At 64.1% G+C, this 26,450-nt stretch overlaps 1 protein-coding gene across 1 annotated transcript in view; it reads left to right on the plus strand.

Annotated features, from left to right (window-relative positions):
• The window catches only part of PACS1 (phosphofurin acidic cluster sorting protein 1), a 105,989-nt gene extending 87,824 nt beyond the window's left edge, over window positions 1-18,165 (plus strand). The window contains exons 3-24 of the mRNA XM_055141534.1: window positions 1,130-1,219; window positions 1,796-1,921; window positions 4,072-4,216; window positions 4,863-4,954; window positions 5,048-5,128; window positions 5,998-6,057; window positions 6,572-6,732; window positions 6,822-6,915; window positions 10,736-10,816; window positions 11,663-11,778; window positions 11,853-11,988; window positions 12,385-12,489; window positions 12,732-12,838; window positions 12,935-13,089; window positions 13,176-13,286; window positions 13,406-13,508; window positions 14,527-14,569; window positions 15,264-15,306; window positions 15,393-15,528; window positions 16,341-16,567; window positions 17,082-17,201; window positions 17,293-18,165. Coding sequence (XP_054997509.1) covers window positions 1,130-1,219; window positions 1,796-1,921; window positions 4,072-4,216; window positions 4,863-4,954; window positions 5,048-5,128; window positions 5,998-6,057; window positions 6,572-6,732; window positions 6,822-6,915; window positions 10,736-10,816; window positions 11,663-11,778; window positions 11,853-11,988; window positions 12,385-12,489; window positions 12,732-12,838; window positions 12,935-13,089; window positions 13,176-13,286; window positions 13,406-13,508; window positions 14,527-14,569; window positions 15,264-15,306; window positions 15,393-15,528; window positions 16,341-16,567; window positions 17,082-17,201; window positions 17,293-17,408 — 2,448 coding nt within the window. The 3' untranslated portion in view covers window positions 17,409-18,165. The remainder of the gene's footprint in view (window positions 1-1,129; window positions 1,220-1,795; window positions 1,922-4,071; window positions 4,217-4,862; window positions 4,955-5,047; window positions 5,129-5,997; window positions 6,058-6,571; window positions 6,733-6,821; window positions 6,916-10,735; window positions 10,817-11,662; window positions 11,779-11,852; window positions 11,989-12,384; window positions 12,490-12,731; window positions 12,839-12,934; window positions 13,090-13,175; window positions 13,287-13,405; window positions 13,509-14,526; window positions 14,570-15,263; window positions 15,307-15,392; window positions 15,529-16,340; window positions 16,568-17,081; window positions 17,202-17,292) is intronic.
• Window positions 18,166-26,450: the final 8,285 nt, after the last annotated feature.

The raw sequence follows: 26,450 nt of genomic DNA on the forward strand, positions 1-26,450 counted from the left end.
ATAAAATATGGGACAAGGGGCCGATAGCACAGCGGGGAGGGTGCTGGCCTTGAAAGCGGTCGACCCGGGTTCGATCCCCAGCATCCCATATGGGCCCCGAGCACTGCCGGGAGTGCAGAGCCAGGAGTAACCCCTGAGCATCGCCGGGTGTGACCCAAAAAGCCAAAAACATTAAAATTAAATATTAGACAATAAGAAATAACCCAGGGGCCAGAGACCTCGTGGGTTAGGGTTCGTTCCTTGAATTCCCCCCAACCTGGCTTCCATCTGCCACTGCGTAGGCTCCCCTGAGTGCCACCAGGAGTCACACTTGATCATAAACCAGGGGGAAGCCCTGAGCTTGGGTCAGGTGTGCCCCAGAACCAAAATAATAATTCTGACAGCAATAATAGCCCGGGCTGGAGAGAGAGTCCCGTCAGCCGGGGCCCTCGGCCTCTGAGCACAGGAAGCTGCCCGGCAGTGGGCGAGGCAGGGCCGGGAAGGGGGGGGCAGGCCCCGGGGAGCCCCGCTGCACGGTCGGGCAGCGGCGGAGAGAAGTTTGGAAAGAAGAAACTTCCCAGTTAAGATTCACCAGGCAGACCCCGGTATTTGACATCTCTCCTTTCACTCTATCACTGTCACTGTTCTTGACAAAATCCGCTCGGGAGACTAACATCCAACCAACACCCTCGTGTAAATGAACATGAACTTAACACAACCTTTTCTTAACAAAAAGGTTGTGTCAGGGATAAGTTGTTTTGAGAACCAGTCACTTGCCCCTTGGAATACAAATAGCCGTGTTGAAAACTAGCAAGGTGTCAGAGCCATAGCACAGCGGGGAGGGCGCTTGCCGTGCACACGGCCGACCCGGGTTCGGTCCCCAGCATCCCATATGGTCCCTGAGCACCTCCAGGAGTGACTCCTGAGTGCAGAGCCAGGAGGAACCCCTGAGCATCGCTGGGTGTGACCCCCAAAAAAATAATCGCTGACAGCAGGGCCCACACTGTCGCCCCAGAGTGGCCCAGGCTGGGTCTCGGGGCCAGCCCAGCCACTGAGACCCGACAGCGCATGGAACGGCGTTTGCAAACGCAGTGTCTCCAAGGCCGCTTCCCAGTGGCTCGGCTCCGACCTGGGTTTCCCTTGGCTTCAGGGCTCCAAGAGGATTCTCCGCTCCAACGAGATCATCCTCCCGGCGAGCGGGCTGGTGGAGGCCGAGCTGCAGCTGACCTTCTCCCTGCAGGTGAGGCTGGGGGGGGGGGGGGGTGTCGGGAGTCGCCTTCCCCAGGGATGCGCGGGTGCACCCCTTCCTTACGTGGCCACCGGGCGTGAGCTCTGCCCTTCCCTTCTCCCCGGGTCCCTAAAACCGTGTCTCGTCATACTGGCACCTCTAACTTAAACCGCATCCAGAAAGCTTGAAGGGGCTGGAGCCATCGTTAAGGCACTTGCCTCACACACGGCTGACCCGGGTTTGAGCCCCGGCATCCTGTAAGGTCCTATAAGGTCCCCTGAGACCTGCCAGGAATGACTCCCAAGTGCAAAGCCGGGGGTCTGCTCTGAGCACTCCAGCCTGGTGCTGCCTTCCCCCCACCAAAAGAAAAGGAAGGGAGGGAGGGAGGAAGAGAGGGTGGGAGGGAGGCAGGGAGGGAGGGAGGGAGCTCGCCGCTAGCTTAATGTCTAGTGAGGTGGCAGGGAGAGAAAGAGCCAGACAGACGCTCCTGGCGCCTTCACGTTCCCTCCCCCCCACACACACCCCTCCTGTGCGAGGGCCCTGCAGCCACCGGGCTAACCGGGCTGGACTCCGGCTTGTTCTTGCTAGTACCCCCATTTCCTGAAGCGAGACGCCAACAAGCTGCAGATCATGTTACAGAGGAGAAAGCGCTACAAGAACCGGACCATCCTGGGCTACAAGACGCTGGCCGTGGGGCTCATCAACATGGCAGAGGTGAGGGACCGGCGTGCGCCTCGGGCAAGCGCCAAGTGTGTCCCTGCCCCTCCCAGGCTCGTCCGAGTGTGTCCCTGTGTCTCCTGGGTCCTCTCCTGGCTGGGGCGGGGCTCAGCCTTGCACAGGTGAGACCCTGGCTTCTATTCTCATCACCTCAAAAAAAAAAAAAAAAGCTAATAACAATTGTTAGGTCTGGAGCGATAGCACAGCCGACAGGGTGTTTGCCTTACATGTGGCTGACGTGAGTTCGATCCCCAGTATCCCATATGGTCCCCCGAGTACCACCAGGAGTAATTCCCGAGTGCAGAGCCAGCAGTTACACAGGGTGTGACCCAAAAAGAAAAAAAAAAAAAAAAAATTCCTGAGCATCTCTCTGGATGTGTCCCAAATTAAAAAAAAAAAAAATTAAGGGGCCAGAGGGATAAGGAGATAGCGGGGATGGCGTTTGCCTTGCACACGACTAGCACAGGTTCAATCTCCGGCATTTCCTATGGTCCCCCGAGCACTGCCAGGAGTGATGCCTGAGTGCAGAGCCGGGAGTAACCCCTGAGTATCACTGGTTGTGGCCCAGAAAGGAAAAAAAGGCGGGGGGATTGATAATTATATACTTGAAAATGCATATATATTTTAAATGCAAGTTTGTTGTTTATTTGGAACCCAAGATGTGCTCCTTTATATAGACTGTTTTCTCATTCATGTAATTTTTTTTTTCAAATATCTCAACGGGGGCGGGGGCACTGCACCAGAGTGATAGTGCAGAGGGTCGAATGCTTGCCTTGCAGGCTGCCAACTCAGATCTAGTCCCAGCTTCTCAAGCACCGCCAGGGGTAGTTCAGAGTGCAGCGCCAAGAGTAAGCCCTGAGGAGCCGGAGCGATAGCACAGCGGGTAGGGCGTTTGCTTTGCACGCGGCCGACCCGGGTTCGATCCCCGGCTTCCCATATGGTCCCCCAAGCACTGCCAGGAGTAACCCCTGAGCATCGCTGGGTGTGACCCAAAAAGCAAAAAAAAAAAAAAGCAAGAGTAAGCCCTGAGCATCGCCAAGTGTGCCCCAAAACCAACAAACAAAAGGTTTTGCAGGGGCCAGGGAGATATACAGGAGTTAAGGAACTTGCCGTGCATGTAGACAACCCTGGTTCCATCCCTCGTACCCCAGGTGGTCCCACCAGGAGTGAACTCTGAGCACAGAGTCGAGAGTAAACCCTGAGCACAGCTGGATGTGGCCCCAAACCCCAAAAGTTTCATGTGCCCAAGAAATAGTACCGAGGTTAAAGCACTTGCCTTGCACGTAGCCAACCTGGGTTCGTGTGCTGGCACCCCGCATGGCCCCATGCCTCGTCAGGAGGGACCCTGAGCACCTCCAGGTGTGGCCCCACGAAGTTTCCACTTGGTTGGGAAGATAGTTCAGTGGCAGGACACAGGCCTCACTTGTATGAGGCTCTGGGTTGGATCCTTGTCACAAAAAAAATAATAATAATTTATAGAAAAATTATAAGATTAGTAAAAATAATTCCCTGTAGGCCAGAGAGACGGCACAGGGGTGAAGGCACTTGCCTTGCATGCAGCCGATCCCAGTTCAATCCTCAGCACCATATCTGGTCCCCCGGCCCCACCAGGAGCGACCCCTGAGCCAGGAGTAGACCCTGAATAACAGGGTATGTCCCCAAAATCCAAATTCCCCTGTAACCTTCACCCATGCCCTTGAGTATCCTTTTACATGGCAAAGCGTCCCAAACCCCACGTCGGGGTGCCCGCAGGTGGAGCTGGCATCTCCGGGCACACACCCACTCTCTGCAGGCCACCGCAGGCCCTTGCCCCGGGCCCCTTCCTGCCTTGGTCCTGGCAGGGAGGGAGCGCGCTGTCAGCTCAGAGCTTCTTCCCGAGTGACTGTGGCCGTGGAGAATGGAGTGTGTCTGGGGTCCGCCCAGCCCTGTCCTCTCCGGGGGTGCGCAGGGTGGAGGCCGGCAGCCCCGACCCCTCCACGCCCCCGGGGTCCTTTCTCCGCACCCCTCGGCCTCGGGGGCTCCTTCCAGCGCGTCCTCACCGGCAGGGGCAGCCCAGACCAGCACCTAGGGGGCGGCAAGAAGGCAGCCATTGGCGTTTGTGGGGGGGGACCCTCGGGCTCCCCGTAAGCGCAGCCCCTGCCCGCCAGGTGATGCAGCACCCAAACGAGGGCGCCCTGGTGCTGGGCCTGCACAGCAACGTCAAGGACGTGTCCGTGCCCGTGGCCGAGATCAAGATCTACTCCCTGTCCAGCCAGCCCATCGACCACGAGGGCATCAAGTCCAAGCTCTCAGGTAGGGGACACGGCCCTCGCCTCCGCCCCCGACACACACACACACAAACAGCAGCACACACACACCAACACACACACACGACAGCACACGCCCCCAACACACACCCCAGCGCACGCGCACACACACCAGCACACACACACACGCCAACACACGACAGCACACGCCCCCAACACACACACCCAACACACACCCCAGCACACACACACACACACACACACACGCCAACACACACACAACAGCACACGCCCCCAACACACACACCCAACACACACCTCAGCACACACACACGCCAACACACACACAACAGCACACACCCCCAACACACACACCCCAACACACCCCAGCATACACCCCAGCACAACACACACGCACACACACACAACAGCACACGCCCCCAATACACACACCCCAGCACACTCACACATACACAACAGCACACATACAACAGCACACGCCTCCAACACACACCCCAACACACACACGCACACACACAACACAGCACACGCCTCTAACACACACACCCCAACACACACCCCAGCACACACACACACCCCAGCACACACACACCTACACACACACGTGTACACACACACCCCACGCCGCGCCTGAGCTGACCAGGGGCTCACGGCCGCGTGTCGCCCTGCAGACCGCTCTCCCGACATCGACAATTACTCGGAGGAAGAGGAGGAGAGCTTCTCCTCGGAGCAGGAGGGCAGTGACGACCCGCTGCACGGACAGGTACATGGCCCTGGGACGGGGTGGGTGGCGGGGAGAGGCCAGCCCCCACCTGCCGGGCCCCCCCCCCAACCTGGTCCCGCCCCCCTTCCCCAGGACCTGTTCTACGAAGACGAGGATCTGCGCAAAGTCAAGAAGACCCGGAGGAAACTCACCTCCACCTCCGCCATCACCAGGGTGCGAGCGGGAGGCTGGGGGTGCGGGGCCCCACTTCCTGTGGTCCAGGGAACCGTCGCCAGCACCTGGGGCTGGGCTTTGGCTGGGCGTGCTGGCAGGGGGTCGCGCCCGGGGCCCCCGACTGCGCCCGGCAGGCCTGAAGCTGTGGGTTCGGGAGGGTCCCTGCCCGGATGGACCCACGCCCGGCCTGTGGCCTGGTGTCTGTCCCCATGTGGGACCGCAGGAGTCCCGGGCCAGGCCCCCTCGGAAGTGTCTCCACCGGTCAAGGGTCAGCGTGGCCTGGCCCGAGGTTCCTGGGCCTTTCCCCAGCACACCTGATTCTCTCTCACCCCGGGGGGGCCTGCATGCCCATGGATCCTCGGGCTCTGGCGACCGCAGCCACTGTTTCACCATGCTCTGGTCCACATGGCCTAGAGCAGGGGGCCGCAGGCCTGGGTGCCTGCTGTTGCTCCCTGGCGGGTGGCCCTGCCCTGGCCCCGTGGGCGTCCCCTGAGGTGTCCTGGACTTCATGCATCACCTTCGGGGCATGACCATTGCCTGCCCCTTCAGACCTTCCCCGCGGGCGCCTGAGAGAACAGTCTCGCCAGCGTGCGGGCGGGAGGTGGGGTGCAAGCAGGGTTCTGCCCAGAGCGGGGACAGAGATGAGCAGGGCTGCCCAGCGTCGGGGAGCCCAGAGTCCAGGTGCAGGGGTGGGGTGGCGAGCCCTGAGCAGGAGCGAAGGGCGGGGCGGGGCCAGCTAGAGGAGGGAGAGGGACTGGCCCGTGGGTGGCCTTGCCTCCCCTCCCCATCCTTGGGCCCTGCCCCCCTTGTCCCTGCCTGGCCCCGGGCGCGGGCTGCTGTCCTGACCGGAGAGCCCTTGTCTCCCGCAGCAACCCAACATCAAGCAGAAGTTCGTGGCCCTCTTGAAGCGCTTCAAGGTGTCGGACGAGGTACGGCCGCTCCCGGGTGCCTTCTAGCCTGTGCTTAGGTCGGCTGGCGGCCGGGCCGGGCCCTGCGGAGAACCAGGAGGATGCCAGGGTCTGGGAGAGAGTTTGGGGTTTCTTGCTTGCGGGCCACACGCGGTGGCCTGACTCGGCCCAGGAGACCATGTGGGGTGCCGGAGATGGAATCTGGGTTAACCGAGTGCCCTGCTCACCCGAGTGTTGCTCCGGTCCCCAAGACGGGGCACCGGCCACCCCACCATGGAGCAGCGCCAGCCCCCAGCACCGCCACGGACACTGCTCCATGTCCGGTCAGCAGCTTTTGAGCGGAGCCGTGTCCTCTCGGTCAGCTTGGGTGGCCGGAGACGGCCCCGTCCGTCAGGGACAGGGGTGGAGGCCTGACTTGCCGTCACGGCTGTCTCGCCCACTTGCCCCGTTCCTCGAGGCGGCCACGGGCCATTGTCCATGGCCCCCAGGCCCCTGGGGCTCCTGACCCTCGGCCAAGGCTTGCGTTTTGGCGCAGGTGGGCTTCGGGCTGGAGCACGTGTCGCGGGAGCAGATCCGGGAGGTGGAGGAAGACCTGGACGAGCTGTACGACAGCCTGGAGATGTACAACCCCAGCGACAGCGGCCCCGAGATGGAGGAGACGGAGAGCATCCTCAGCACCCCCAAGCCCAAGCTCAAGTAGGCCCCGCGTGGGGGCAGGGCGCCCGCCCGGGCAGCAGCGCTCCTGCGGGCCCCGGCCCTGACCCCAGCGCCGCTTTTCTGCTCAGGCCCTTCTTCGAGGGGATGTCGCAGTCCAGCTCGCAGACGGAGATCGGCAGCCTCAACAGCAAGGGCAGCCTCGGCAAAGACACCCCCAGCCCGGTGAGCGAGACGGGGGCAGGCGGGCGGGCGGGGCTGGTGTCGGGTGGTCTCCGCAGCCCAGACCGCAGTGTGTGCGGGGCAGTTTGTTCTCCGAGTCGGTTCCTGGTGGCCTCTGGCCGCTGTGTGAGTCTGTCCCGAGCAGGGAAGCGCAGGGCTGCCAGGAAGCCACCCGCGTCTGTTCAGGAGGCAGGACGGAGGCTCTGTCCTTAGAGGGACTCTTCCCTCCAAGGGTCTAACATTGGGGCTGGAGCGATAGCACAGTGGGGAGGGCGTTTGCCTTGCACACGGCTGACCCAGGTTCAATTCCTAGCATCCCATATGGTCCCTCGAGCTCACCAGGAGTAATTCCTGAGTGCGGAGCCAGGGGTCACCCCTGTGCATCGCCGGGTGTGACCCAGAAAGAATTGGGGAGGCCCTGGCCCCCGCATGTCCCCATTGGCCTAGCCTGGCCTGGCCGCAACCGAGGTCCCAGACGCCCAGGCAGGAAGAGCTGGTCCTTGGCCCCGGGGAAGTCCCTGCCCAAAGTCCCGTTTCTTTTCCAGACTCCCCCCATTCTTGCCGCATGAGCCTCGGGACCCCAACCCCATCCTATGCTGCCTGAGACCCTCCTTGGGGTGGAATGACGTGGAGGCAGGCTGCTCCTGCCTGGCCGCCTGCTGCCACCAGGGGGAGCTGTCTCCCACGTCATCCCAGTTCAGGTGCAGCCTCACCGGGGATGCAGGGGGGGCCAGATCCCACACCCCAAGTGAATGAGGAAGAGGGGGTGGGACAGACACTCTCCTCCAGGACACGCCCCAGAGCTGCCCCTGGCCCACCCTGTGTGCTCAGGCCTAGGGGAACCCTGGGGCAGGCAGAGAGAGGGCCCAGCGGGAGCTCAGCCGTGGGGAAAGGCAGCGCGGCCTGGTTGACCAGCTTCCGGTCTCTGTCAGGTCACTGAGTCACAGTGCATCGTGTCCGAGGGTCACGGCCTGGTTTCTGAGGTTGAGTGTGAATTGGGGACCCAGTCAGGTGAAGGCTTCCAGTGAGGGGGCCGGGAGTCCTACCACCACAGACACAAAAGCGGTGAATTACCAACTTGACATTATGGTAGTTGGGGCCAGAAAGGTAGTACAGTGGGTAGGGCACTTGCTTTGCACACAGCCAACCCAGGGTCAGTCCCTGACGCCCCTTATGGGTCTTCAAGCTCCATCAGAATGATATCTGAGCACTGAGCCGGGAGTAAGCCCTGAGCACAGACAGATGGCGGGGGTGTGCAGTGGTGGCTCGGCGCTAAAGCATTTGCTGTGGGCCTGGAAGGGCATGGGTCCGAGCCCCAGCACCACAATTAATAAATCACAAACTATGGCGGTCTGGGGTGAGAGCACGTGACCTGGAGGTGGCTTGCTGAGTCCAGCCTGCCTCCTGCCTCCACGCTCGCCCCGCTTCCCTTCCCCATCGACAAAGTACAGATGCTGGGGGCGGGGGGTCCACAGAGAGCGCAGAGCTGCTCCCTCGGGCCCCAGGCCCAGCGGGGCCCTGCCTTTCCCTTGAGCCCTGGCGCGGCTGCAGCACCGGTTCTCCGGCGGGCGGGTTCTATTTTGAAGAGCCCGCATGCTGGCATGTGGGTGTGGGACTCGGCTCCTTCCGTCTGGAAGGTCCTTCGGGAGCTGCCGAGCGCGCAGGGAAGGGGCCGGGACGCCACGGGGACACGGGGCCGCGGGCGGTGGGCAGCCCGCACCTGCGGCTAGCTCTGTCCCCCGGCTCCCCGCTGCCCGGGCATGTGACTGCTTTGGCCAAGCCTTCCTTTTTGTTCCCCGGAACGTTGGAGGCCGCAGCTGATTGTTAGCGGCAGAAGGGATTTCTGCTGATGGTGGATGATTGCGGTGCCGAGCCTGGGGTGCACAGTGGCACCCGGATTTAGAGCAGCTCTGGATAACAATAGCCCCGCCGGGGAGGGGGCCGAGCCTGCCTGCTGCAGCTCTGAGCCTCAGAGACGAGTCAGGAATGTTAACCCCTCTCCTGCCTGCTGCAGACTCGTGCAGGAGCGTGCCCCCCTCGGGCGCAGCCGCCGCCACCCCCAGGCACAGCGAGGGGCTCCAGGGCCCGGGGCAGACCAGCCCTTCCTGCCCGTCTGCGGGGTGCCCCGGGTGGCATTGATGGAGGGTCAGGAAGTAGCCAGCAGGGTCCCTCCAGCCCCTCCTGGTGGACCGTCCTACGGCGCAAGCAGAACTGCAGTGGCTGCCCGGTAGCCCCGACCCCCCCCACACACACAAGCTCCCCAGTGGGGGGCATCATCGCCCCCCTGCGTGCTTTGGGCATATCTGATTCAGATCGCTCGGGGGCTGTGTCTGGTGCGGGCCTGAAATGGGGGTCAGTCATGAAGGCAGGCGCCCACCCGCTGTCCTTTCCCAACACCCGCACTCACCCGGGTGCGCGTGTGCCGGGCCAGGGTCCCGGGACCCAGGTGACACAAGTGAGCACGTGTTGGGCTCAGCCTGAAGATTTAGGGCAGGGGTTATCTGGTCGTCTCATGTTGGGGACAGGCTGCTGGTGCCCAGGGTAGGAGCCAGGTGTGCGTCGCCCACCTCCCACCGCCCAGTTCTGCCCCGAACTGTGCTCCTCCCTCTCCCCCCATGCCGGGTGATACCTCGATTCGGGGAGCCCCGGGTGTGTCTCGCCCACCTGGGCTGCCGTGTGGTGTCCCTCCGCCCGGCGCCTGTCTGGACACTTTTTGTTTGTTTGTTTGTTTTTGGATCACAGCCGGCGACGCACAGGGGTTACTCCTTCCTGGCTCTGCACTGAGAATTACTCCTGGCAGTGCTCGGGGGACCCTGTGGGATGCTGAGAATCAAACCCGGGTTGGCCGCGTGCAAGGCAAATGCCCTACCCACTGTGCTATCGTGGCCTCTATATAGTAAACATTCCACATGTATGAAAATGGCCCAGGGCATGTCTGGAAAGAGGAAGGAGGACCTGGAACAGGCGACAGGGCAAAGGGGAGTCAGTTCAGCTCCTGGCTCATCAGTGGGGGTCTTCACGGTATTTTTGTGGTTGTTGGAGGGTTTCCAGCCAGCAAAAAGCTACCGGCTACCTCTTACTCCTTTTGACTTAGAAACAAAGCCCTGAGCTTTGTCTGTCTGTCTGTCTGTGTTTGTTTTGGGGGCCACACCTGACAATGCTCAGGGCTTACTCCCGGCTCTACACTCAGGGGTCCCTCCTGGCTGTGCTCAGGGACCATCTGGGATGCTGGGATCGAACCCAGGTTGGCCACATGCAAGGCCGGCGCCCTCCACGCTTCCTCGTCGATTCGGCCCCGGCCCTGAGCTCTTAGTTCTTGGTTCTCGGCAGTCTCGGAGAGGCCGAGAAGGCCCGGCTGTCTGTTCCCCAGGTCCGGGTTTCAGGGTGCCGGGAGCAGAGCCTGGTGCACTGCCGCGTCTCCCATCCCAGATGAGGCCGGCTTACGGGGTCGAGTCTCACTGTTACTAGCTTGATGGCTACAGAAATAACTGACCCGGGGCCGGAGCGATAGCACAGCAGGAGGGCACTTGCCTTACACACGGCCGACCCGGGTTCAACCCCCTTACATCCTAGATAGTCCCCCAAGCACCACCAGGAGTGATTCCTGAGTGCAAAGCCAGGAGTAACCCCTGAGCATCACCAGGTGTGACCCAAAAATCAAAAAAAGAAAAAAAGAAAAGGAAGAAAGAACCAACCCCCAGGAAGGGTGCCGGGCGTTCGGGGGTCTCGGGTCCCAGGGAAGCGTCCTCCCGTGAGACCCAGAGCGCACACCAGACTGCTGGGGACGCGCCTTGCTGATGACTAATTATTCTAATTTTTGCAGATGGAAATGGCTGCTTTAGAAAAAGTCAAATCCGCTTGGATTAAAAACCAAGATGACAGTTTGACGGAGACAGACACTCTGGTACGCCGCCTGCCAACTCCCGCGCCTCGGGGCCGGAACGCAGCGGGCCTGCGGGGCGCCCTGGCACTTGTCCCTCCATCTGTCTCCCGGGGAAATCTGGGTCTGGTGCCTGTCCCCGAGCCCTGCCCAGGGCGGGCCCACCCCTGTCTCCCGGAGCCCCGCCGGTGACTGGGCAGCAGGGAGGGGCCCGGACACGGTGGCCGGACTCTCGCAAACAGACCTGGGGCTCCGCTCAGTGCCAGGCGTGTCGCCCCGTTTACTAGGTGGTAGTTACACGCAGGCCGAGCGCTGGTGGTGCCAGGATGGGTGCCCGTAGTCCTGCCCTCAGGCTGTGCCTCCTGGAGCAGGGCGGGGGATGGGGGGGCCTGAGTGAGACCTCCCGGAGGATGCCAGCGGCCGTGGGGGCGGAAGGAGGCAGGGAGCTCTGCCGAGCACCATCTGGGGAGTGAGCACCAGCCTCCGAGTGGCACCTTCTGTGGTTGAATGGACGCCAAGGAAGAACTATTTCAGGCTCGCGGGTCCTGTAGTAAATAATGCTGCGTTGACGGGGCACCAGGCACCAGCCACCTGCGGCTTCGTTCCCAGCCGCCTGTCCGGCCCCACGCGGCAGCGGCTCTCAGTGCAGCACCGGCACCCTGCCCACGGCCACACGCCATGCGCCACACTCACAACCACACACACCACACACTGCCACACACGGTGCCCGCCCAGTGGGGGTCCCCCGGTTGCTCTAGAGATGCCCCCACCAGCCCTCTGGGTGCTGGCAAATAGCGGGGACCAGTGAGGGGTTCGGGATGGGGATGGCCCCGGGCCCTGAGCCCCTCGCCCCTCCCCCTTTGGCGACAGGACGTCGCGGAGCAAGACTTGTTCGGAGACGGGAGCACCAGCCTGGTGGTGCCCGAGAAAGTGAAGACGCCCATGAAGTCCAGCCGGGCCGACCTGCAGGGCTCCGCGTCCCCCAGGTGCGCGGCAGGTGCGGGGAGTGGGGGGGCGGGGACGCCCCCGCGGGGCCCTGACCGCCTCGCTGTGCCCGCAGCAAAGTGGAGGGGGTGCACACGCCCCGGCAGAAGAGGAGCACCCCGCTGCGCGAGCGCCAGCTCTCCAAGCCCCTGAGCGAGCGCACCAACAGCTCGGACAGCGAGCGCTCCCCGGACTTGGGCCACAGCGCGCAGGTGCCCGCCCTGCCCCTCGCGCCTCGCCCCGCCCCCGCTCCGGCCACTCCCCTCCCGCCCCCTCCAAGCCCGGTGATGCTTCAGAGTGCCCTGGCCGTCCCAGCACCGCCTGTCCCCCGAACCCTTTCTGAGAACTGGAACAGGCGCTCCCCGCAGAGTCCAGCCCCCACCCCCACGTGCGGCCTCGGGGGGCGGGGAGCACTGCGGGCTCAGCCCCTCCCGGGGCCTCGGTGGCTGCCCACGCACCCTGCCTCCGCGCGCAGCGGGATCGGCCAAGTCCACCCCCATCGCTCGCCCTGGGCCTTGGCCGTGGCCCCGCTCATCCTCGCGGACCCCCGCTCCAGCCTCGGTGCCTGCCATTCCCGGGGGCCGCCGCTGACCAGACTGTCCCCGCAGATCCCCCGGAAGGTCGTCTACGACCAGCTGAACCAGATCCTGGTGTCGGATGCGGCCCTCCCGGAAACGGTCATCCTGGTCAACACTGCTGACTGGCAGGGCCAGGTGCGGGCAGGGGGCACCTGGGCAGACGCCCACGGGAGCGCGAGACCCGGTCCCACCAGCTGTCCCCCGCTGGTCGGCGAGAACCTGCCCGTTTCCTCCGGGGTGTGTGTGGGGGGGGGGACAGAAGCCCCTTCCTGTGCCCAAGCCCCGCCCGCCCGCGAGCTCTGCGCCCGGCTGACCCCTGGCGCCCAGCCCCGCCCGCGGGGAACGGCGTGGCCTCACCGCGCCCGTTCCGCCCGCAGTACGTGGCCGAGCTGCTGCAGGCCCAGCGCAAGCCCGTGGTGTGCACCTGCTCCACCGTGGAGGTCCAGGCCGTGCTGGCCGCCCTGCTCACCCGGATCCAGCGCTAGTAAGCCGCCCGGGGCCCGGCACCTGCTGTGGGGGCGGGTCCCGGGGAGTCGGGCCGTGGGGGGCCCTCCTGATGCTGCGCCCCTCCCCCCCACAGCTGTAACTGCAACTCGTCCATGCCCCGGCCCGTGAAGGTGGCGGCGGTGGGCGGCCAGAGCTACCTGAGCGCCATCCTCCGCTTCTTCGTCAAGTCCCTGGCCAGCAAGACCTCGGACTGGCTCAACTACATGCGCTTCCTCATCGTGCCCCTCGGTAGGGCCGGCGGCGGGGCGGGAGGCCGGGGGGCACCGGGACAGGGCCACCCGCCCCCCCCTCACACACCCCTGCCCGCCCTCCAGGCTCCCACCCTGTGGCCAAGTACCTGGGCTCCGTGGACAGTCGGTACAGCAGCACCTTCCTGGACTCGGGCTGGCGGGACCTGTTCAGTCGCTCGGAGCCTCCCGTGTCAGGTGGGACCCCCGCGGAGACCTGGGCGGTGGCTGGGGGTCAGTGCCCAGGAGTCACGGGGGGGGGGGGACGTGCTGGGGGGTCTCCAGGGCCCGGGGGTCAAATTTCTCGCCTTCTGCAGAGCAAGTGGACGTGGTGGGCCGGGTGATGCAGTACGTCGGCGGCGCGGGCGTCACCCACCAGCTCCCCGTGGCCGAGGCCATGCTCACGTGCAGGCATAAGTTGTAAGTTGGGGGTGCCCCCGGGGGTGTGAGCTGTGCCGCGTCCCCGCCCCGCCGCCCTCCGCGGAACCCTCAGGGCGTGGGGGATGAGTTGCTGAGCTTAAACTTTCTGTGGGGAGGGGTCAGAGTGATAGCACTGCGGGGAGGGCGTTTGCCTGGCACGCAGCCGACCAGGGTTCAATCCCCGGCATTCCGTGTCGTCCCCCAAGCGCGGTCAGGAGTGATTCCTGAGTGCCGAGCCTGGAGTCAGCCCTGAGCATCTCCGGGTGTGACCCAAAGGCAAAAAAAAAAACAAAAGTCACATACATTGTGGAGCGATAGCACAGCAGGTAGGGCGTTTGCCTTACACGAGGCTGGCCCGGGTTCAGTTCCTCTGCCCCTCTCGGAGAGCCCAGCAAGCTACCGAGAGTATCCCGCCTGCACGACAGAGCCTGGCAAGCTACCCGTGGCTTATTCGATACGCCAAAAACAGTAACAAGGAGTCTCACAATGGAGACATTACTGGTGCCCACTCGAGCAAATCGATGAACAGCCAGACTTAGTGCTACGGTGCTGCATTGTTGTGGGGGCGCGGCTGGCCGTGCAGGGATGGAGCAGCGGCCCCGCATGGGCCCGGTGTCTGCACCTGTCCCCAGCCTGAGCTGGGATTTTCCCAGCTGCCCGAGACGCTTTCCCCACCCCCCACTCCCTGCCCTGCGCCCCCTCCAAATGGGGAGGAAAGGGCTGGAGCGATAGCACAGCGGGGAGGGCGTTTGCCTTGCACACGGCCGACCCGGGTTTGATTCCCAGCATCCCATATCGTCCCTTGAGCACCACCAGGGGTGATTCCTGAGTGCAGAGCCAGGAGTAACCCCTGGGTATCGCCGGGTGTGACCCATAAAGCAAAAAAAAAAACGGGGAGTAGAGGTGCAGAGTGGGGACACGCAGCTGGCAGGGCGCCGCAGGGGGGCCCTAGCTGGCGACCGGTGGGGGGGCGTCTGGCACTCTGTAAAGCGTCCCATGCCACCCCGTCTGCCCGCAGCCCCGACGAGGACTCCTACCAGAAGTTCATCCCCTTCATCGGCGTGAGTACCTCCCCGCCCCCACACACATGTGCCCCGCAGGCAGAGGGCCCGGGAGCGAGGGTGCTGAGGGGAGGGTCCCCACTCCCTCCAGGCGGGGCCCGAGGGAAGCAGCCCCAGGGCAGAGACCCAGATGGTCTCCGGGGTGAGACCTTCATGTCCCATGTCCCCTTGCCTTCTGCTGCCCGTCGGCTCCCAGGGTCCCTGTCCTGTGCCCCGGTCAGTCGCCCACCGAGTGAGAGACCCGGCCGTGCCCCCCAGTTGGTCCGTCCGGGGGGCTGCGGGGGTTGATCTGCGGGGCTGGGGCTTGACATGGGTCTGCGGGTGACTGTCCCCTGCCCTCGGCCAAGACAGGAGAAAGTTCGCCGCTCAGACACGGACACGGGCCGCGAGGGGTGTCAAGGACGAAGGGGTGGGGGGGAGCCCTGCCTCTTGCTGCACCCCTGGAGTCCTTCTGTCCTGCACAGAATCCCTTAGGAGGAACCCAGGGTCCTTACAGCGGGGGGGGGGGCGGGTGCCCGTGGCCTTGGCTTCCTTCCCCGGCCGCCCGGAGGAAGGAGACAGGGGATGGACGTGTCTACTGTTCGGTCCAGCGGGCGCCCTGGGCTGGGTGCACTGGAGTGGGGCTGTGGTGTCGGCGGGGCTGCAGGCCTTGGGCCCACCTCGCGGGGGGGCCCCCCCGTCTCTCTCGTCCTAGGTGGTGAAGGTGGGTCTGGTTGAGGACTCTCCTTCCACGGCAGGTGAGCCCGGGCCCCAGGGAGGGGGGACCCCGGGGAGGGGAGGGTCGCGCCCGCCGCTGAGGCTCGGGGTCCCCCTGTCCCTGCAGGTGACGGGGACGACGTGCCCGTGGTCAGCCTGACCGTGCCCTCCACGTCGCCGCCGTCCAGCTCGGGCCTGAGCCGGGACGCCACGGCCACCCCTCCGTCCTCGCCGTCCATGAGCAGCGCCCTCGGCGTGGTGGGGTGAGGCTCCTGTCTGCGGCGGGGGTGGGGGGGGCGGCCTGCACCCCTCCCCCCGCACCTCTGCATCGGGCCACTGTGGCGTGGGCAGGAGAGCAAGGGACACCCGTTCCCTCCTCGGAGCGGGGCACGGCGGGACCACCCAGGAGCTCTGAGGGTCCCAGACGCCCTGGGCCAGCAGGGCTGCAGGCTGGGACGCTCGTGCGAAAGCTGGGTGTGCCCCCAGGCCAGCAGCCCGGGGGAGTCACTCGCTCCACAGGTGACGCGGCTTCATGCAGGGAACATGCGTGTTGTGGATCTGCATGAGGCTCACCTGGGCACGAGCCGTCGGGGGGTGGGGCCAGGCAGAGGCCTGGGGTTCATTAGGGCCCAAGCGTAGCCCCCAGGAACAGCCCTGGGGCCGCCCCCCGAGTGGGGACAGGCCTCGGGTCAAGGTCAGGACAGAGCCCCCTGCGCCCCTTTCTCCTGCTGGTAGCTCCCCTCTGCCCTCTGCCCTCTGCCCTCAGCCTTCCTGGGCAGAGGTGGCCGGGGTTGGGGCTGTCCCCGCACCACGGCGACTGTCACCATCTTTGGGAAACCCAGAGCTTTTGGCTTCTGTCCCCGAAATGGCCAGGATAGTAGGGACACCCTGGGGACACTGGCCCTGCCCTCCGCCCCCCTCCCCTCCCCGGAAGCGGCAGCCGCCTCGGGAGCCGTGTACCATTTGCGTCTGACGCCTGCTGGAGAAACAGCCCCTTCCCGCCGCAGCTAAAATTACCCTGAGCCAGAAGTGCCGCGAGCGCCCGCCCCACCGACGCCCCTGCCTCTGCCCCCAGGAGCCCAAACAGCCCCTATGGCGACGTGATCGGCCTCCAGGTGGACTACTGGCTGGGCCACCCCGGGGAGCGGCGGCGGGAAGGCGACAAGAGGGACGCCGGCTCCAAGAACACCCTCAAGAGCGTCTTCCGCTCCGTGCAGGTCTCCCGGCTGCCGCACGGCGGGGAGGCCCAGCTCTCGGGGACCATGGCCATGACCGTGGTCACCAAGGAGAAGAACAAGAAAGGCGAGTGCCCGCTGGGGGCGGAGGGCGAGGAGCACCCGTGGGTCGGAATCCCAGTGCCAGGCCCAAACCCCTCTCCAGGCCGCAGATTTGGGGGTCCCTGTGCCCAGCTCCTTGTGCCGCGGGAAAAGCGAGTGTTCGCCAGGACCAGGGCTGAGTCAGAGCCGGGACGCGGGTCCCTGGTCCTCACCGAAGTGTGGATTGGCTCTCTGCAGAGCACCCGCCTCCACGGGCCAGGGGCACCCGCCTCCACGGGGCAGGGGCACCCACACCCACGGGCCAGGGGCACCCACCTCCACCTCCATGGGGCAGGGGCACTCGCGTCCACAGGGCAGGGGTACCCACCTCCGCGGGGCCAGGGGCACCTGCCTCCACGGGGCAGGGGCACCCATACCCACGGGCCAGGGGCACCCACCTCCTCAGGGCCAGGGGCTCCCGCATGCATAGGGGGGGACACAGGACCCCCCACATCCACGGGGGTGGTGAGGCCGCCCGTGACGGCCCCACTCCTGTCCAGTGCCCACCATCTTCCTGAGCAAGCGGCCCCGTGAGCGGGAGCTGGACTCCAAGAGCCAGGTCATCGGGGGCATCAGCCGCCTCATCTGCTCGGCCAAGCAGCAGCAGACCATGCTCCGAGGTGCGGGACGTGCCCGGGTGGGGGGAGGGGAAGGTGGCAGGGAGGGGGGTCCCTGCCGGCGGCTCACCCCCAGCCCCCGCATCCCCCACAGTGTCCATTGACGGGGTGGAGTGGAGCGACATCAAGTTCTTCCAGCTGGCCGCCCAGTGGCCCACCCACGTCAAGCACTTTCCCGTGGGACTGTTCAGTGGCGGCAAGGCCACCTGAGGCTCCCAGCCACTCCCCCCCGGCACTGCCACCAGCCCCAGCAAGGGCGGGGGGAGGCCCCGGCCTGCCTCTCCCTCCCGCCGTGAAGGACACTGCCACGGGGTGCAGCCCTCTGCTCCCCCCAGGCCTCTCCGCGCCACCCGGGCACGGCTGGAACTGAGCCGGGGAGGCTGCCCCCCCGCCCCCGCCCCCGTGGCCCTGTTGGGTGAGGACATTGCGGGCACCCAGCAGGGAGGCCCAGGAAGCTGCCCATGCACCCCAGGCGAGGGAGCAGGGACTCCGGCGCCCCCTACCCCTGCGGCCCCACCCCCGCCGTCACCATGGCAGCCCCCTCCCCCCACGCCCAGGCCAGCGTTTCTCAGTGATGCTGCGTTTCTGGGCCAAGGGGCATCCCGTCCCCGTGCACGACTCCTCAGCGCACCCCCCACCCCGTGAATGTCCCCCCGTCTCCGCGCGCGGCCCTCCCGGCTGGTGCCGTGTGGCCGTCCCAGCCTGTCCCGCGAGTCCCCTGTTGGTCCCCTTCTCCCACCCCAGAGAGACGGGGCGTGCGGCGAGGGGCGGCCCAGACTCGCCCCCCGGGGAGAGACGGAGCCTGCCCGCCGTCCTCTCCGCCCTCCACAAGTCTCGCCCAGAACTTCATTTGGAAAACGTTTTTCTCATTCTTCATACCCAGACCCCCCCAGCCCTTCTCCAGCGGCGGCCTGGGCCCTAGGGTGGGGGCGGGCGGGGCGGGGGTGGGGTGGGGTTTTTCATTCAATAAACTGGTGATTTCTTACCACCTGGCCAGCCCAGGCTCCTGCGCCTCTCACTGACCAGTGACCGGCTGGGCCCAGCTCGGCGGGGGGCGGGGGGGTGGGAGCAGAGGGCAGAGGTGCTGGGAACCTGGCCCAGCCCCCAGCCCCCGCCCCGCTCATGGGCTGCGCTGTCGGTGGGTGGAGGTGGGGGCTGTCCCCACTGGCGTCCCCTTGAGGAAGCGCCCTCAGCAGTGGGGGTGCCAGGGAGCTCAAGGCCTCGCCTACAGGGCGCAGCCCTGAGGGTGGTGGCTGAGCGGACGCTGTCCCTGCGTCCTGAGCCCGTGACAGGTGGCCGGAGCGTGGCAGATCCCAGCAAGCACATAAGCCTGCGCGCACAGGGCCTTGCTGTCCCGAGCCGTGCAGAGGCGTGGGCACAGCCCCCACCCATCCTCGAGTCCCCCAACATGCCCCCACCCGCTTTCCTGACCCTCCCCCGCCTCCTCCAGGCTTCCCTCCCCACTGTGGTCACCGGCAGCCGGATGCGGAGTCCAGCATCGTGTCCCTTCTGGTTGGTTTAGGGGTCACACCCGCCAGGGCTTGAGAGCTGCCCCTGGCCCAGTGCTCAGGGTCACTCCTGGGGGGACTGGAACTGGGCTCGTGCCCATGCCCGCCTGCACCCAGCCCTGACCACCTCCACCTCACTCACTGCCCCCTGCAGCCCCCAGAGATCAGGGCTCAGCCCCCCGCCGCTCCCCGCACCCCAGCGTGGCGTGAGGTGCCCGCGTGAGGCTAGACCAGCTTCTCTCAGGCCCAGGCCCGTCAGCTGCGCCCAGCGGGTTGGACTCGGCCCTGGCTCATACCCTCCTGCAGCGAGCCTGGGACCACTCAGCACGCGGCCCCCCGGGGTCACCCCCGAGCACTGCCAGGAGTGACCCCTGAGCACCACGGGCAGGACAACACCAACCAGGTGCCCCAGGCCATCTGCTCTCCGCCTGTCCTTGACACAGCCACCCGCCACGCCACGCTCCTCCCTCAGACCGGGCCCGCGTCAGGGGTCTCCCTGGCCGGCCCCTCCCGCCCACCAGCACTTCTCACTCCCCCCTCAGCCTGGGGGCACGGCGAGCCCCTAGTGCCAGAACAGGAGCTGCCGCTTTCCTGCCCAGGACCCTCTGGAGCTCAGCCTGGCAGCGAGGACCCCTGGCCTGTGAGTGGGGGTCCGGCCCCCAGGACACCGAGTTGTCGCCAGGACCTAGGGGCAGAGCAGGGGCTCACCCAGTCACTAAGAGCCAAAGGCCAAGGCCAGGGGCCAGCCCGTGGGCACTAACCCTTCGTGCAGCCAACCCCGGCTCAATCCCCATAGGGTCCCTCGAGCCTGCCAGGGGATCTGAATACTGTCGGGTGTGCCCCCTCCCCCAAAAAAGAGGCAAGATCCAGCAGGGAGCCAGAAGCAGCTTCCTGAGGTCTGGGGAGACGGGAGCGGGGGCCGCACGCCCAGTTCGCTGCAGTTTAACTTTCGGGCGCATATGCTGCCTGAGCCCAGGTGCTGCTTGTGCCCACGGGCCCGAGCACATGTGTCGCCCGCACCTCCCCTCTTGAGATGTGGACTTTCATGCTTTTGTGTCTAAAGCTCGGATGTGGGGCTGGAGCGATAGCACAGCGGGTAGGGCGTTTGCCTTGCACGCGGCCGACCCGGGTTCGAATCCCAGCATCCCATAGGGTCCCCTGAGCACCGCCAGGGGTAATTCCTGAGTGCAGAGCCAGGAGTAACCCCTGTGCATCGCTGGGTGTGACCCAAAAAAAAAAGCAAAAAATAAAATAAAATTAAAAAATAAAGCTCAGATGTGTGTAGGGGCTCTCTGCACCCTTGGAGAAGCCACCTGCTCTCTTGAGCGCGTTCCTCTTGCTCGTCTCTCTCCCACTTATCCCTTCCTCTAAATAAAATCTGTTTACTTCAAAAAAATAAATAAAAATAAAATAAAGGGACTTTCGGTTTCCCTGGGTGGCTGCCACGTGGAACGTTTGACACGAGTCTCTGCAGCTCAGGTAGTAAACGTTCTCGCGACTTCCTCTCGGGTGTCACTTTACAATAGACGTGGGACTAGAGGGACGGTCCAGCAGGTAGGACGCTCGCCTGAGATGTGGCCAGCCCAGGTTTAAGTCCTTCGACACCACATTTGGTCCCCTGAGCAGCACCAGGGCTGAGCACAGTCAGGAATATCCCGTGAGCACTAACCCCAAAACAAAGTAGTTTTATTTTTAAACAATTCCTTCTGTTTGTTTTTGCTTGTGGGCCACACCAGCGATGCACAGGGGTTACTTCTGGCTCTGCACTTAGGAATTGCTCCTGGCAGTGCTTGGGGGACAATAGGGGGATGCTGGGATCAAACCGCCTGCAAGGCAAATGCCCTCCCCACCGTCTGTTGCTCAAAAAACAAAAGAGTTCTAGGGGGCTGGAGTGGTAGCACAGTGAGGAGGGCGCTTGCCTTGCACACGGCCTACTGGGTTTGATCCCAAACATCCCACAGGGTACCCAGGCCTGCCAACAGTCACTCCTGAGTGCAGAGCCAGGAGGAAGCCCTGAGCACTGCGGGTTGTGACCCAAAAACTGGGGGGAAAAAAATGTGTAACTTGAAGTCTTGGTTTCCCCCCAACCCCAGGATCCCATGGAGCAATTTTGTTTCTCTTGATGACCTTGACTGTTTCAGGGAGAGCTGACCGATGGCATGTAGAACCCCGCCCCTGCCTTTTCGTGACGCCCCAACACAGCTCACCGAGGGCCGTGGCCAGACTTTCCTGGGAGAGCTGCCAGGGCGACACCCCGCGGGGCTGTGCAGGGTCGGGCGCCACACATGCCAGGCCCGTGCCTGCCGCTTGGCCACGTCTCTGTGTTGGCGTTTCCAGTGCCGCCCCCCTTCGTGCATCTCCTGCGGGCCAGGCTGAGCGCCAGGCTGTCCCCGAGGGCTTGCCCTCCCGGGGGCTCCCCAAAAGCGCCCCAGGGTGCCAGTTCTGCTGCCTCTGACGGGGAAAGCCCACGCCCTCCCGTGCCAGCTCCGGACTCGCCTTTCTCGCGGCTGAGAGAGTCGCGGATGCTGAAGCCTGTGCCCTGAGAATGCCGAGACGCTCCCGAGTCTGACGCCCCTCAACTCCGGAGGCCTCCGGGGCGCCCCGGGACCTCAGACTTTTGTCTCTTCTGCCTCCCCGGAGTGAGCACTTGACTCCATGCCGGAACCCTCTGGCTTCCTCAATGCTTTGTCGCCCCAGGGCCCCCCCCCAGCCCAGTCACCCCAAGCTTCCAACCCAGCCTGAGGGGCCCACTTCCCTGCCACGGGCAGACGCACACGCACATGCACACACAATGCACATGCACACACAGTGGACATGCACACATATGTACACACAGCACACGTGTGCACACACATGTACACACAACACATGCGTGCACACACGTACACAACACATGCGTGCACACACAATGCACATGTACACACAACACATGCGTGCACACAGTTTTTTTTGTTTGGTGTGGTTTTCTTGGGGGTTTTGTTTGTGGTTGTTGGGGAGCCACACCCAGCAATGCTCAGGGCTTCCTCCTGCACTGCGCTCAGGGATCACTCCGGCGATATTCAGAGGACTCTAGAGAGGACCAGGGATCAAATCCCAGTTGGCTGCATGCAAGGCGATCACCCACCCACTGTGCTGTCCCCGAGCCACCCCACACACACATATTCCGGCACTCGGCACACATACACCATGCGCGCTGTTTCCGCTCAGCACCGGCTGCCTCTTCCTCCGTGTGGCAGCTCCATGCATGGCCCCGAGAGAGGCTCCCTCGGCCCCGGGCCCAGGGTGCAGGTGCCCCATCAGCCCTTTGTCCAGCCCCCGCAGCCACGTGAGCACAGCACACCGAGCTCACCAGCTCTTGCTGCCCACCAACCCAACACGCAGGCGGACCCCCACCCCCGGGGCCTGACAGGTGACTGTCTCCTCCTAGCCACGTGTCGCACGGGGACATGGGAAAGCGCCCAGAGGTGGCGCAAAGTTGGTGACACCTGTGTGGCCTCTTCCAGACACCTACAGGGTGTTCCAGGCGAGGGAAGTGCAAGACCAGTGACAGGAGAGCTGCGCCCTGGGGGATCGGGCGGCGAGGGCCTCGGTGCCACCCTCCTGTGCCCCAGGGGTCCTGGCAGCTCTGCTGTCCAGAACCTTCCGCACGACAGCAGCTGGTGAGCGCCAGCATCTGGCCAGGGGCCACAGGTATGTGCGCGGGGCCACCGCAGGGGTCGGGGGTCAGGGACGGAGTCAAAGGCTTCAAGTTTGAAAGATTCCCAGGCCCCACCCCCCATGGCTTGGGGGCACAGGGGGCGCCTCTGTGCACACACCACCAACCCCGCTCTCGGGGCGGGGGTGTGGGCGGAAGGAGCTTTGACAGAGCACCCCGCTACAGCCCACGACGCCCCCTTATCGCCCACGGCAGGAGAGAGGCAGGAGACTGGGAAAGCCACGGCCACTCTGAAGGGCCGCCACTGCCCGCCGCGACCCGGCTTCCACCCCGTCTGGGAGCTTTGCCCAGGGGACGTGCGGAGGGTCTCTGGCTCAGGGGCAGGTGCTGTCGGGGGGTCGCAGGCCAGTGAGCTGAGCGGGGCTGGGCAGGCGGGCCATGACCAGGGGACCCCAGTGGGCACAGAGTGGGCCGGCCGGCTGGCCCCACGCTTGACAGGGACGCAGAGGGCCTGGCTTCCACCCCAGCGCCTCCGAAATGCAAAAAGCATCACTTCCCAGTGACGGTGTCTGTTGTGTTCGAGACACAGCGTGAAGCTCTTAGCTCCGCTCTTTCATTCTGCTCTCTCAAGCGCCAACAAGGTGGGCGTCAAAACCCCCATTTTCCGGAGGGAGGGCCTCTGGGCCACACCTGGCTGCACTCGAAGACTGTTCCTGGCTCAGTGCTCGAGGCCCCTGTGGGGGGGGGGGGGGCAGGAGCCACATGCTACACACGGGCCCGGCCCCAGTTCGATCCCTCCAGCCCCAGGAAGCCCATTTTACGGATGAGCAAACAAAGCTAAGAGCAACCCCATCCCCTCGCTGGCAGTGGGAACACATGTGGCTTTGAACTCACCTAAACCGGGCCCTGGAGCCCGTAAGCCCTCCCCACTGAGACAGACAGGGGTCCCCAGGAAGAGAGGGTGCAGTTTTGCCGGGTTTCTTTTTTTTTTTTTTTGCTTTGCTTTTTGGGTCACACCCAGCGATGCTCTGGGGGTTACTCCTGGCTCTGCACCCAGGAATTACTCCTGGTGGTGCTCGGGGGACATATGGGATGCCGGGGATCAAACCTGGGTCAGCTGCATGCCAGCTGCCCCCTGTGCTATTGCTCTGGCCCCGCTTTGCCGGGTTTTGGCCAGGCCTGGAACCCTGAGCCCACCCAACTTTGGCCCAGTGGCAGCAAGCACTGACCCATAGTGAGGTGCGGTGTGCCGGCCCCTTGGGAAGTGGGCGCTGCTCGCCGGGGGAAGGGGGGGGGCGGGACCTGGTATTGAAGAAGCCCACAGGCCACAGCAGTCAGGCCCCCACCGCATCCTGCAGGGGTGAGGGGGTGATGTACTTGGCACAGTGTCCCGACTCTCTCAAAGGAGGCCCAGGCTTGGGGGTGTGAGCACTTCCGAGCCATTCTCGGGGAGCAACAGATGTGAAAGGGACCAAGAGCGACTTCCCCAGCAAACGGGGTGACGGAGTGGAGCTGAGTCACCCTCAGGCAGGGAGCCCTGTTCCCTCACAGCCTGGCAGGAGGCCCGCCGGGCTGCCTGTTGGGGCGCAGAGGGGGGCAGGAAGAAGTCACATTCCCTTCCCGGGGGGAGGCACGACTCATCCTCCTGACGAGATAAAGGGCTGGAATGAACGACGGACGCCGCAGATTCAGCCTTGAGAGTTAGATAAGGGCCCGAGAAAGGGGGGCGCCTTCCCGCCACCTGCCCACGGCCCGGGAGCCGGGCCAGACGCCTAAAGAGAATCACAAAGAAACCACCCGAGCTGCAGAGAGTTCGTGAGAAGCAGAGCCAGAAACCAGCAAAATTCACCGAGGCAGACGGAGAAATGGTTTTTTCCATTGGCGGGGGGAGAGCCGGGCAGAGCCAGCGTTTCCCAACGTGCTGTCCCCAGGGTATCCCAGGGTTCACAGGTGAAAATCGCACCAGTGGGGGCGTGAGACGATGGGGCCAGCATGGAGGTGGCTCTGGGGCACACAGGAAGCAAGGTGTGAAGGGGCCACCGCTGCAAAGGTGGAAAAACACTGGTCGGGGGCTGGAGAGACTCCGGCGGGCAGGTGAGAAGAGGTGAGGCCCCTGGAAGCCCACGGGGCCCCCTAAGCCCACCGGGAATGATCCCTGAGCACAGCCAGTTATGATCCAAAAGCCAAAAACTCATGAAAAATGTTAGTCAAAGCAACGTGTCCCTCCATCAGCGGGAGGAGCTGGGTCCTGTGTGTTTGTGTGGGATGCTCCAGCCTGTACATGCACATACATGCTCACACACATACATACACGCACTTGCACATGTGTCCAGAGCCACTGCCCTTTGACGGTATGCGGTGAGTGTGGGCCCCTTTTAGAGCACGTGAGACTCAGTTCCCTCCACCCCCACTCCGTGCAGTCTGTGTCCCTCACACGAGACAGACAACCTGACTCTAGACAAGGACACAGCTGCCTTCCACTCGGGGGCCTCAGTTTCCTCAGCTGTAAAATGGTATTGGTGAACGGGGCTGGAGCTACAGCACAGCGGGGAGGGCATTTGCTTTGCATGCAGCCAATCCAGGTCTGATTCCCAGCATCCGGTCCCCTGAGCACCAGCAGGAGTAATTCCTGAGTGCAGAGCCAGGAGTAACCCCTGTGCATCGCCAGGTGTGGCCCAAAAAGGAAAAAAATGGTATTAAGGCAGCAGCTAAAATCCCCCCATCCCCCCACACTGAAGCTTGAAAATAGGATGCTGGGGGGTGGGACAGGTCTTACTGTACGGGGGAGGGATGTGTCTTGCATACGACTGATCCTGGGTGGATCTCTGCCACCAAATCATGGGCCCTCAAAATTGTCAGTAGGGGTCAGGAACAAGCCCTGAGCATGGCCGGGCATGCCCCCCCCACCCAGTAAAATAAAAATAAGAGACGCCAGGATATTCACCCTGAGGCCCGGGGGAGCCATTCTAGGGGACATTTTCCCAGATCCCTTTATGAGAGACTGAAAATAAGTTGTTACAAGGACAAAGGTGGGGCCGAAGGGCCAGAGCACCAGCTCTGCATGCGAGAGCCCCGTTTATCCTCCACCGTTGGGACCCCCAGCAGCCCCGACCCCCACAAAGGGGGCACTCAGCAGAACGTGGCGAGCAGCCTGCCCCCAGGCGAAGGGCACCGAATCCCAGTCAGATAACACTGAGGCTCCCCCCATGAGGAGCACCCCAGGTCCAGGCCTTGCTCTGCAGGTTTGTTCCTGGGTGGTTCCTGCTTTCGCCCTCAAGGGATGTCAGCCTAGAAGCAGGGGAGATGGTGCCCGTAGCAGCAGACCAAGACTCGGACCGGCACAGACTTGGTGAGACCAAAAGGCGTGAAAGGGGGCCAGAGCGATAGCACAGCGGGTAGGGCGTTTGCCTTGCACGCGGCCGACCCAGGTTCGATCCCCGGCATCCCATATGGTCCCCCAAGCACTGCCAGGAGTAATTCCTGAGTGCAAAGCCAGGAGTAACCCCTGAGCATCGCTGGGTGTGACCCAAAAAGCAAAAAAAAAAAAAAAAAAAAGGCATGAAAGGCCACCTTCCCTGGGCTGCTGCAGGGCGGGTCTATCCTAGCGGGGCAAGAGCGTTGGAAAGGTCAGGGGTGGAGGAGCGGAGGGAAGGAAAACTGCCCAGGACCCCCAGGGTGCTCTGAAGCCCCGAGTCCCTCAGGCCAGAGCTGTCAGCCCCCAGGAGAGTGTTTCCGCTGCCATCCAGGGGGACCCCTTGCCCCTTCTCGCCCATCAGGCCAGAAGCCAGCCAATTCCCTACAGGAATTGGACCTTAACCTGGAGGACCTTGACCCAGGGCCGTGACCCGTCCCGAGACAAATGAGCCTGGGGTCCCACTGGCGAGTCGGCTGGGGGGGCAGCGGTGCCCGCTAGCCGGGCCCTCCGCGGGGGGCCGCGAGCTAACACGGGGCGCGCGCGACCCTACTCGGTGCCGCTCAATGTCAAGAGTCCGAGGCTGGAGCGTAGCGACGCTAGGGGTGCGTTCCGGGCTCAGCACCTCGGCTCCCCGGTGCACTCACCCCGGGAGCCTCGGGACAGCAGGGACCCCG

The sequence above is a fragment of the Sorex araneus genome, chromosome 6 (genome assembly GCF_027595985.1).
Source record: "Sorex araneus isolate mSorAra2 chromosome 6, mSorAra2.pri, whole genome shotgun sequence".
Lineage (NCBI taxonomy): Eukaryota > Metazoa > Chordata > Mammalia > Eulipotyphla > Soricidae > Sorex > Sorex araneus.